The sequence below is a fragment of the Sinocyclocheilus grahami genome, unplaced genomic scaffold (genome assembly GCF_001515645.1).
Source record: "Sinocyclocheilus grahami isolate Dianchi unplaced genomic scaffold, SAMN03320097.WGS_v1.1 scaffold43.1, whole genome shotgun sequence".
NCBI classification, from domain to species: domain Eukaryota; kingdom Metazoa; phylum Chordata; class Actinopteri; order Cypriniformes; family Cyprinidae; genus Sinocyclocheilus; species Sinocyclocheilus grahami.
Genome location: NW_015505222.1, coordinates 1252176 through 1264660, shown reverse-complemented (window position 1 = coordinate 1264660; position 12485 = coordinate 1252176). Strand labels below are relative to the sequence as shown.

At 39.7% G+C, this 12485-nt stretch overlaps 1 protein-coding gene across 1 annotated transcript in view; it reads right to left on the bottom strand.

The window, feature by feature from the left end:
- Positions 1 to 12485, bottom strand: part of ptprfa (protein tyrosine phosphatase receptor type Fa) — a 223512-nt gene that overhangs the window by 47264 nt on the left and 163763 nt on the right. Inside the window, exons 14-17 of the mRNA XM_016268145.1 lie at positions 6539 to 6656; positions 3968 to 4549; positions 1338 to 1435; positions 1001 to 1257 (exon numbers count right to left, since the gene is read on the bottom strand). Coding sequence (XP_016123631.1) covers positions 1001 to 1257; positions 1338 to 1435; positions 3968 to 4549; positions 6539 to 6656 — 1055 coding nt within the window. The remainder of the gene's footprint in view (positions 1 to 1000; positions 1258 to 1337; positions 1436 to 3967; positions 4550 to 6538; positions 6657 to 12485) is intronic.

Genomic DNA, 12485 nt, shown 5'->3' with positions numbered 1-12485 from the left:
CACCACCAAGACAGAAGTGGTTTGCCAATGGAGTACCAATGTCCCACCCACACTACCTGCCTTCACTGTTGGGGATGAACAGCTGTCAGTAGTGCCATCTTTTAAATATCTGGGGAGTATTCTCGCTGAGGACTGTGGCATCGACAACGAAATCCAGAGCCGCATTAAACAGGCATCAGTTGCTTTTGGGGGACTTCGGCGTAGAGTCTTTCACAACAAGAATCTTGATCCCTCCACAAAGGTCGCCGTATACTAAGTGGTCTGTGTCACCACCCTCCTCTATACCTGTAAAGCTTGGGTAACCTACAGCCGTCACATCAGGTCCCTAGAGCACTTCCATATAAGCTGCCTTCAGCGCATTCTGGGAGTTACCTGGCGTGATCTTGTGTCTCACACTGAAATACTTAAAAAGACCAACTGTAGAAGTATTGAGGCCATGATCACCCAGCGCCGGCTGCAGTGGTTGGGGCACGTGATAAGGATGCCCCCATGTCAACTGCCCCGCAGAGTGCTATACGGCCAGCTACATCATGGACGATGTTCAGAGATGTTCTCGAGTTTGTGGGTCCAGGATAGGACTGTCTATCCTATTAGCCATCAAAGATCTCACCATTAAAGGCGTGGACATCGTCATCGGATTTCGATGGACAACCGAGAGAGAGAGAGAGAGAGAGAGAGAGAATTTATAAATTAAACATTTGGGAAGATGGTTGGTGCGTTGCATTTCAAATGCACTTTTTTTAAGCGAAACTCATAGCACTTGCAGAGATGGAGATTATGCGGCAGCATTTTTATTCAGCAGTGAACCAAACTGAAAACACTGGATCATGAGCGGCTTCTGTGTAAATTAACACAGTGCCATGCTTCACTCCAATGATAGATCCAGATTCATGGTTGCTATAATGATGAAAGCAGTTTCATGATCAGTACAGCATTAACGACTGCAGAAGATTATGGGTTATGGAATTATGTTTTATGGCGTTATGTTTCTCAGACTGACCTGACGAGAGCGCTGTTGTGCACCTTGGGCAGTGTGATGGTGAGTTTGCCGCCCTCCTCTGAATCTTGTTTATAAAGGGCCGGTTTGGTGGTGAACAGGTCCGGGGCGGTGCGGATGGAGACCTGCTGCTGCAGTCCGCCGGCGCTGTTCCCTCGGCTCATCAGCACAAAGGAGTAATCTGTGTCCGGCTGCAAGCGCGTGATCAGCTTCCTCTTCAGGTCGCCCTGCACCTCGACGCTCTGCTGGTTATACAGGATCTGACAGCAGGGGGTGCACAGGTTAACTGTCACACAATGACATTCATTTTACACTGCATTTCACAATTGCTGCATCTCACCTTGAAAGGCACTTGGGACTTGTATGTTTCTGGCACCTCCCACGTGAGCAGGACAGAGGTCTTCATCACAGCTTTCACACCAAAGTTTTTAGTGAACTCTGCAGAGGAGGTGAGAATAAAAGAGTTACTGCATGTCACAGACATATTTCCAGACCGGCTCAGTGATACACAGAACTGCATCACTGTGTAACGAGACTGCACTGATTAACATGCTGTACATGATAACATCTCAAGACCTTCATCTCAAACCACACATGAAAATTCAAAGCCAATTATATGCTCTCTGCATGTGGTTTATGCTGTAGGGAAGTAGAGAAGTCAGAACACGGAGAAATAATGGAGATGCCATCTCCGCAAACATATTTAAAGGGACAGGATAGTTCACCCCAAAATTAATATTCACTCATTATTTCATCACCCTTGTTGTTCCAAATAATGACATTTGGGCTGATGCTTAATGGTCAAAGTAATAATTGCGATTATCAATTTCATTGTCTGTTTTGCTCATGCCACTTAAAGTATAAGCATATACATAATTTCTATTTTACTTTCAAACATGATTAAACAGACCCATATGGTTTTTCTTTAATGCTGTGAAAACAATATTCTAAAAGTTAAACTATTTCTCTTTATGTCTGTAATATTAGTCCACTACATTCACACTGGAGCCAAGCAAACCTGAATAAAATAAAATAAATATAAAATAAAATCATCAACTGTGTGTGAAATTCTAAGGACCAAGAATGTTCGGCATGATGCAAATGTTAAATAATAGTAAAACCAGAGCATTTTTTGGCCATTGCGTATGTTGGCCCTTGATTGCCTAATGTCTTATTTGAATGGCAAATCTCAATGGTTATTTCAAATAATTGCAATTAGATCAAATAACTATGATCAGATGGTTAATCAATAATCACAACAGGCCTGGTTCCAAACATATGGAACACAGAAACAATTGTTAAGCAGAACGTGAAATGAAAAAAATAAATAAAATGGGAGCGGATGCTGTTGAGCTCCAAACATAACACAAAGTTAGTCCATATGTTCCTTGGAAGAAAGACAAAAAATCAGACAGAAGTTTGTGAACAACATAAGGGCAAACTAACCCTTCATGTTTCTAGCAGAAGACAAGCTGCATGTGGAGTTTGCAGTGACTGCAGTCCACAAACCGTACGTCTGCTTCCTCTCCAACCATCTGCTCTACTGAGTGTATTTTAATGCACACTTTACATCTATAATGTAACACATTTTCGATAGAAACTGAATTTTGGATGTAACTTCATGACCGCTGAACACACTGACTCACATCTTGTCCAAGATAATTGACAATGTTGTCCTAACAGCTGTGACTGTCCACAGCACCATGCGTCAGTGTCAGGTATTTTTCAATCGCTTGGCTCTATTATTATCACACTGCACTGGGAAGCTCCTCACACAGTGAAATCTCATTGGACCAAATCATTAGCAAAGAAAAACCACAGATGAGATCCCTAATGTTTTAAAGTCTGGTTTCTAAGCAGCAACGAGATTAAACAGAGATCAAATGGAGATGGTTTTTCCAAGTAAAATATTAATAATGTATTAGGCTTATACTCTAAGTAGCATTAGCAAAACAGACAGTTAAATCGTTAATTGCAATTATTTGTTTGACAATTAATCAAAATCTCCTGCTTCTCAGATTTTTCTCCTGAGACAGAAACCCTCTAGCCAGGGTTACTAAAACATCATCACTGCTTGAAATAAACATTAACTGAAATAAAAGAAAATATAAAAATCTTGCAAAACATAAACTTGAAAAACAAATTAAACTAAAAACTAAACTAAACTTAATAAAAGCATTAAAAAACACTAATTGGCCAAACACTACAAAATTACTAAAAGTTTAAATAAAGTTAAAATGAAAACAGAAAATATAAAATAAAATATATTAAAAAACTATATTATATCAGTGGTACTAAATTAACACTGTCTAGAAGAGATACAAATATCTCACACATTTCATTCTTCCAATTTGACAAGAATCTGTGACTATTTTATTTCTCCAAATGAATTTAAGCACCAACATTTGAGACAAAGTACATTTTTTGAAACATATCTTAGCCCTCCATTAAAGCTCCTGAGATTTGCAAGAGCAATCTCTGAGCAATAAAGATTTTCTCTGTTAAATGTGACTTTGAGATCAGTTTTGATTTGAATTCCAATTTTGATTCTTTAATGATTCCATTAATGATTCTTTTAGAACTTTTGAAGGAGCTGCATTACAACTGACTGATTTGTGACTGATTCATTGAAAAAACGGCTTATTAGACTGATTTGTGCCTAATTCAGACTATGTGCAATACGTGTAACCTGTGAAGATGTCGCAATAAAAGATGGGTTTTCTTTCTTTCCACTCTCATCAAATTCGATTCAGACGACACAATTCAATTCAAACCCACATCTCAAACCCAAACAATTCAATTCAAACCCATTTCATTATGATGTTATAGATTCAACAATGGTGCAGCATCACTTCTGAACTGCAGTGCAAGAGTATTTTAGTGCGGTTTCATCAGCATTGATGGATGAATGCAGACGTTAAAGAACGGATAATGAAAATGGACGTCATTCAGAGCTCCTTAAAAACTCACCAGGCATGGATGTAGACATGGTTCTGCTCTGGATGCTGGGGCTGATGGGACCCCCTCCTTTACCCGTGAACGCCCTCACTCTGATGTCATAGGTGGTGTCTGGCTGCAGACCCTGGATGGTCATCTGCGTCTCGGCGGTACCGTTGGTCTGGTTCTGATGGCTGTTGATGTCACGGTACACCACCACATAGCGTATGATATTCCCGTTCCTCTCGGGCAGAGGGGGAGGGTCCCAGGCCAGTTTGGTGGTGGTGGTCGTCAGGCCCACCACTCTGAGGTTTTGAGGGTAACTGCTGGGCACGTCTTCCGGGGTGCTGATCTCTTTGCTGTACTCCTCTCCGTTTCCCGCGCGGTTCTTGGCGCAGAGCTTGACGATGTAGGTGGCGCCCTTGTGCAGGCCGGTGACGGTGAAGTGGTCGTCGGTGCGTCTGAAGTCACGGGTGGTGTAGGCCTCCTCCTCTTCACGCTTGTAGCGCAGTCTGTAGCCCATCAGTTCGCCCACCATCTCTTTAGGGGGCTGCCACTGGATCAGAGCTGTGTTCCCGATGGTGGTGCTAATGATCATGGTGGGCTTGCCAGGAACTACCAGTGACAGAGATGGGAGAATATTTGTCAGAGAATATTTGTCATTTTGTAGTCATGGCTAATGCTGAATTAAAGGGATAGTTCCCCCAAAAACACCCAAACAATTTCTGGACCAGCAACTGTTTGGTTACCCACATTCTTTAAAATATCTTCCGCAGAAGAAATAAATTCATACAGGTTTGGAGCAACTTGAGGGTGAGTAAATGATGACTGAATTTTCATTTTTGGTTAAACTATCCTTTTACACAGTTTGATTTCAGTAACTGTGGTATTGTGGTGTAGGGCTACACTTAGAGCTGGGCGATATGGCAAAAAAATAAAATCTTTATTTTTTCCCGAACGAGTTCGACTGATTTTCGGTTTTTACGATTTTTAACTAGTCAACTTGAAAATGTAACCACAACATGATTCAAGTAACTTTTTCTATATTAATGCTCTAGTTAAAGAAAATTCTATTCCAAGCGCGTCACACATGAATTTGTTAAATGATAAACAAATCACTTGTTAAATCACGTGCGCCGACATACAGTTGGATTATTCTTTTCTCTTTACTGCTATCATTGGTATATTGACAAAGAGTCTAATTCTAACGTCTGGTAATATTTCTATTCAAAATCATGATTTCTTGATTTATAAAAAATAAAATCATGGTAAAACATTCAATTCAAATTAATTGATAAAATCAGGAAAATCGCCCAGGCAGCCATGAAATGTGGCTGCAATTTAATTAAATAAATGGATGCGTTGCATCAGTTTCATAGTGAAGCACAGCACTGTGTTCATTTACAAGCGTGCAACTCATGATATCTGTTTCAATGGTTTTGTTCATTTACTGTGAATCAAGCCACTCTGAGATGCTGAAACAGCATATGAAAGTGAAAGTGACGTGACATGTGGCCAAGTATGGTGACCCATTAGTAATTAGTGCTCTACATTTAACCCATCCAAAGTGCACACACACAGCAGTGAACTGGCAGCCTAAGCAGTTGGCAGTAGGTTCGGTGCCTTGCTCAAGGGCACCTCAGTCGTGGTATTGAAGGTGGGAGTGAATGCTGTACATTCACTCCCCCCACCTACAATCCCTGCACACACACAGCAGTGAACTGGCAGCCTAAGCAGTTGGGGGTTCGGTGCCTTGCTCAAGGGCACCTCAGTCGTGGTATTGAATGTACAGCATTCACTCCCCCCACCTACAATTCCTGCCGGTACGAGACTCGAACCCGCAACCTTTGGGTTACGAGTCCGACTCTCTAACCATTAGGCCACGACTTCCCAAAAATTTCACTATTGCTATATCATGAGCTGAATGCATGTAAATGATGAACAAAGTGCTGCACTTGGCTCTGAAACCAGCAGTGCATGTATTTATTTGCAGGAAAACCGCCAAAATAAAAGTTTGATGGTTTAACATTTGAAAATTCGATTGATATTTCCTGTAATTTTACAGCTATTATGTTTTTAGAATTTATTAAATTATTTATTTTTTATAATAATGGTGTTGTAATATATTTCAAAGGGATTTGACCTATGAAAACTCAAATGAAAGTTTTTTTGTTATTTTTTTGGTTCACTTATTTACAGAAAGATGATTGAGATGGTTCTTGTAGAGGTATACCAATGTGTGTGGACACCCAACGTTCACATGTTCACACTCAAAACAAAGTCTTCAGAGTAAAAATTAATTTTTTCCCCGATATCGTGTTCACCCTATTTCACTCTAGTTCATTTTGTAAGGAACTAAATGGATAAATCCTCTCCTACCCTAGAAAAAGAATGAATTCTGTTTAATTGACAATAACTCGGCCAGACTGTTCAGTTGATGAAATGGGTATACAAATACAGTTACAGTGATAGCTGAGGTCACTGTGAGGTCATTGTGGGCTTGAGTCTGAAGGTTTGTGGAGTTTTTACATCATAACTACAGTTTAACTTTTTACCTCTAAATGCACCTAAACTTTCACTGAACCCTTAAACACACAATCTCACCGGCCCCTGTTGTGGTCACCACTTTGGCTTTGCTGCGTGCTCCATCTCCCTTAGTGGTGTACGCCGCCACAGTCACTGAATATGTGGTTTCAGGCAGCAGGCCGGTGATGATGGCCTCCTGAGAGAGAGAGAGAGAGAGAGAGAGAGAGAGAGAAAGACAGGTCAAACGATGGCAGCCAGAGACATACCGTGCTGTTGCTCCTTTTTCATCGTTCAGTGCGCTGTCACAGTTGTGACATGTCTGTTTAATATTGTTGAAGTTCATTTCAAGGTTTTCATTAAACTTTAAGCATTCAGTCAGGACATGAAGCTTTGTCTCAATTTCCAGAGTAGTCCGTCTTATCTCTGGCATGTGTTTGGGGGAGTCATTGAGTCCTGAAAAGTGGGAAGACTTCAATATTTCACATTAAGGCATGATGGATAGGCTGCCTATGGCAACACAGAATTTACCAGAGCCGGCCACCATTGAGAGAGGCATTGATGCCTCTTTATCTGTTTAGAGTGATATCACTGTCACGACTCATTAATAAAGAAGAAAAGGCAACAGAGAGAGAGATGGAGGGACGGCTCAGAAACAGACAGACCCTCATACAGACAGAGAGCTTTAACAGGGCAGAGCTGCACATGACAGCTCAACATCAGCCTCTGTAAATATGTAGGGCACAGGAAGAGAGATGCAGGCTGCCAGCATCACAAGAGTCACACGCCTTCTGAACAATGACTTTCAAGTACTTCACCAGTTAGAATTTTCATGAGAATTTTTAGCCTGTGCAATGTTTTAGAGCACATTATCTTTAATGAACTGATCAAAAGACAAAGCTGACAAGCTTTGTGGTAATAAATAGTAATGGTAAAACATTCAAATATGTAAAATGCTATTGTTTTGTGTTATATTTTTGTTTAGAATATCGGCTACATGGCAGTTTCTCAAACTAAAATGAAATAAAACTTCTTTAAAAATACTTAAACTTAAATTTGAACCATGCTAATCAATATGCAGAACTATTAACACAATAGGGCTGGGTATTACTATTTGATTTGATATTGATTCAATTGGAAATATATTTTAGGCAAGTCAATTTTTAAATTCATAAAGAACATAAAGAATTCTTCTCCCTTTTGAAAGTTGATAAATCTACTGATTTTAAATACATATTTAAGCAATATCAAAGAAGAAAGAGCACCAAATCAAACGTGTGAAAAAATGAAAACGATAGCAAAAATGCTGTATTGCTTTTATACAGCAGCTTATTAAAAAAGAGACACATGTTCAATACTTACTGAGTTTTTGAACAAATAGGTTGAATGAATGATTCATTTGACTCACTTTTTGCCATCTACTGTTGCATCAATGCAACCTACAAAAAGAGAACTGAAGAAATCCTCTCAAATAATAGACAGATTGGCTGTATGGATTCAGTACAACTGTTGTATAAACACAATTATATGGTTAGTTGCATTTTATAATGTGCATTCAGAATTATTTTTCTCTGCACTCCGTGACCCTATCAAAACAGACCAGGGACTCGTTTTTGGGTCACGGCCCACCTGTTATTAATCTAAAGTTCCCTCTACTAAAACAGCAGAGCTTCAGGTGAAATCAACAGCTTCATTCAATGGAAAATCAAAGCTCCCGGTGGAAAAGAGACTGAGAGAAAGAGAGTTAGACAGCAGCGATGCATTTGAGTTGTGTAGTATAAATACTGCATCTTCAGGGTGCAGGCTCTTATCTTCAGAGACATGAGGGAAGATAAATCTAAAAGATTTTAGTGACAAATCCATTTGTGTGAAATTTCATAAAGATGTTAATTCATTCCCCAGTGGCAGAACACCAATTCACAAAACCATTGCAGAAAACACTTGAACAGACTGAGAGAGAGAATGAAGGAGCTGGGAGTCTCCTGTCTACAATCACAACACACGCAGTATTTCACGAGGCAGATGGAGGCGTATTCCTGCTGCATGCCCACATCCCACAACCATAGACTGTATAAAAACAAGGTCCATGACGTCACCTGTAGGTTTCTGAAGAGCATTTTTGAAGCCTAAAGTGGGCAGAGCGGGCAGTCGCCATCTTGGCAGAGCGTTACCGCGCGTCACTCTCGTATAATCGAAAAAGGGCAAAGAGGCGGGACGTGGGTGGAGCTGGTTGCTGAAACCACGCCCTCCTAGCTCGACGGTGGTGATAGCAGTGGCAATCCACCTGTCACTCAAGTGGCCACGCCCTTAATTATGCAGAATTTTAAGGCTTAATATAATTTAAATGGATGAGTTATAAAAAAAAATCACCCCCTCACAGTTGTCATGAAGGGCAAAATTAGCTATATAGACCAAAACCACTTTTTGTACCAGGCTGTAAACATATTTTTCTGCTGAAAAGTTGGCATTTTAACATGGGGGGTCTATGGGATTGACTCCCTTTGGGAGCCAGTCTCTAGCTGCAAGTCGATGAATTGCAGTTTAAATCACTTCCGTGTTGGATTCAAGAGGGAGACCAGAAGGTTGCCTCTTGCCCACAACACACTGCAGTCACACACACACACACACACACACACACACACAACACACACTTAATTTTGTGCGGTTGGAAGATACTGCAGCTTATTCTAGTCAAGAACCACCTATTTAGACAACAAAGGGTCATCAGATGGACATGTACAGTGAGCAGCCATTGTTTAGAGGTGGGTAAATCTGAAATCAATGTGCATTGTTATTCTGCTAATAGTGCATCAGTCTCTGTGTCAATGACAGAGCAGTGGGAAAAGTGTTCTTCTGCTCATATAAAAGTAACAAGTAGGCAAGCTATTAAATACCCCCCCAATTAATTTTTGAAAGAAATCTATACTTTTATTTGGCAAAGATACATTTATTTGTCTAAACATTGCTGTTCTTTTGCCCTTTGTATTCATCAAAGAATCCTGACAAAAATCTATCACTGTTTCCAGAATAATATGAAGCAGCACAGCTGTCTTCAACATTGATAATAATCAGAAATGTTTCTTGAGCAGCAAATCAGCATATTAGAATGATTTCTCAAGAATCATGTGACACTGAAGACTGGAGTAATGATGCTGAAAATTCAGCTTTGATCACAGGAATAAATTCAATTTTAAAATATATTACAATAGAAAATATATATTTTTTCAAATTCTTAAAAATATTTTACAATATATTGCTGATTTTAGGCTTGATGAGCAGAAGAGACTCCAAAAAACATTACAAATCTGCCTGATCTCATATATATATACATATATACAGTATATATACTGTATATATACATATATAGACCATAGTATTAGCATGCAAAGCCATCATTGTACCATGTACAGTAAATGGTTATGTGTGTTCATGTGAAGAATAGAAAGAGTGAAATTGAGTAGTGAAGAGGGTAAATTGTTGTATAGATTGTAACACACACACACATACTTGTGCTGTAGCTGATGATTTAGTCCTCTGTCAATAAGTAGAGATTAAGTTTCACCTTCGGAGGTTAGAGGATATCTGCTTATTCAGCATCTCGCTCAGGGATTACACTTTCCCCTTATTCCCCTCACACACACACACACACACACACACACACACATGCCCACAGCTCAAAGAACCTGTCGTCTGCCAGTCAAAGTCTCACTTCCTGCACACGTCTGAGGTGATTTCTCCTCTTTATATGGCAGCTGCATATTCAGTCAACGCTTTGTCTTCCCCCAGATACACATGAAGCGCTGCCATCTCACCGCTGATGGAGGGATTTATATTCCGCTCCATAACCTTGCTGACTAACAGAAAATAAAATACACGGCGCCTTCAGACCCTTCAAAAACGCTTTAATCATAAAACAGTGAATATAAACGCAGCGAGAGATGAGAAAGCTAGCAAGACAAAAGAAGCGGTTCAACGTTGATGAGACGAACTGCTCATCAAACACAAATGCAAGTCTCCAGCTCTGCACTGCATTTTATAGTCTCACAGAGACAGACTTTGGACTGGTTTATTCTAGACATCATTCATTACCTATGAGAGCTGGGGATTTGGGGTGACACCTTTCAAAGACTGGACACCATAAACCTTGTAAATTAGTCTGCAGTGACAAGTTTTTCCCTCATTATACAACCTCTGGACCTTTGGAGCTCTGAGTGCTTCATGTCTCCTGTATTTGTGTCCTTTCTGAGTCTCTATAAACCCTTGCATTTTGTGATTTCATACCTGTGTTAAACTGTGGATGAACTTCTACGCTTGAACCTGCACGTCTATAAACTGCATGTAGCTGTCCATCATCTCACTCTACTGTGTGAGAACCCTTCAGGCTCATCTGTAGCACATGTGCATCTGTATGTCTATACTGTAGAGGCTCATGCAGTCTTTCCTGTTTTCACTGTGTCTGTAATGTGTTTCAGCCTCACAAACGTCCGATCACAGAGAGAAGATGTGCTCTGGTTCTTCAGTAGTCTTTTAGTGGGAATGTCTGAAGCACTGAGCATCTCAGAAGCAGCACAGGAGCCGCTTTGATACAGATGCAGTGTGTAATTTACCAGCTGTGAGAGGAGAAACTTCTGAGATACATATGACAGGTTGTTGCTTCTTAAAATTGTTTCAGGCACTTTCCATGTTTGAAACAGAGAACAAACTAAGGCTTGCAACTTTTTTTCTTCTCAACAAAGATTAAACATCAAAAATGTTATATAAAAGTACACCAGCATCAGTAACGGTTGCAAATCAGTGTTATTTTAGTAATACGTGTATTTATATTTTCAAATAGCTCTTTAATTTGAAGGTTTCAATTTTGTTTTCCATATTAGTTTCTTTATTGTTTATAGTTTGAATTAATTTATATATGTTTTAATTCCAGTAATTTTAAACTAATTTATATCAAGTAGGTGCCAATGCAACATTGTTAATTTTCATCCAGTATTTGCATTTTATTTTATTTTAGCTTTATTTCAATTACCTAAAATGACTTATAATAGTTTTAGTAAACAATAACTACGCTTTTTACTCTAAATCAGCCATATCATTTTTGCATAAATGAAAGAAAATACTGTAAATAATGTAGGTTTATGAATTTAGAAATTAGGTTTCTGTTGTAGAAACCAACTTTTCGACAACAAAATCTAATGCTGAATGGTTCAGACTGACGAATGCAGTCAACAAAAAAGAAAAAAAATTTTTCTCAAAAATTATATATTTATGTTCAAAGAGTCCAAATGATGTCACTTCTCATGCATCACACTTTAAAATAATGCTAACCTGTCGTCTGCCAGTCAAAGTCTCACTTCCTGCACACGTCTGAGGGCAGCAGGGTGATTTCTCCTCTTTATATGGCAGCTGCATATTCAGTCAACGCTTTGTCTTCCCCCAGATACACATGAAGCGCTGCCATCTCACCGCTGATGGAGGGATTTATATTCCGCTCCATAACCTTGCTGACTAACAGAAAATAAAATACACGGCGCCTTCAGACCCTTCAAAAACGCTTTAATCATAAAACAGTGAATATAAACGCAGCGAGAGATGAGAAAGCTAGCAAGACAAAAGAAGCGGTTCAACGTTGATGAGACGAACTGCTCATCAAACACAAATGCAAGTCTCCAGCTCTGCACTGCATTTTATAGTCTCACAGAGACAGACTTTGGACTGGTTTATTCTAGACATCATTCATTACCTATGAGAGCTGGGGATTTGGGGTGACACCTTTCAAAGACTGGACACCATAAACCTTGTAAATTAGTCTGCAGTGACAAGTTTTTCCCTCATTATACAACCTCTGGACCTTTGGAGCTCTGAGTGCTTCATGTCTCCTGTATTTGTGTCCTTTCTGAGTCTCTATAAACCCTTGCATTTTGTGATTTCATACCTGTGTTAAACTGTGGATGAACTTCTACGCTTGAACCTGCACGTCTATAAACTGCATGTAGCTGTCCATCATCTCACTCTACTGTGTGAGAACCCTTCA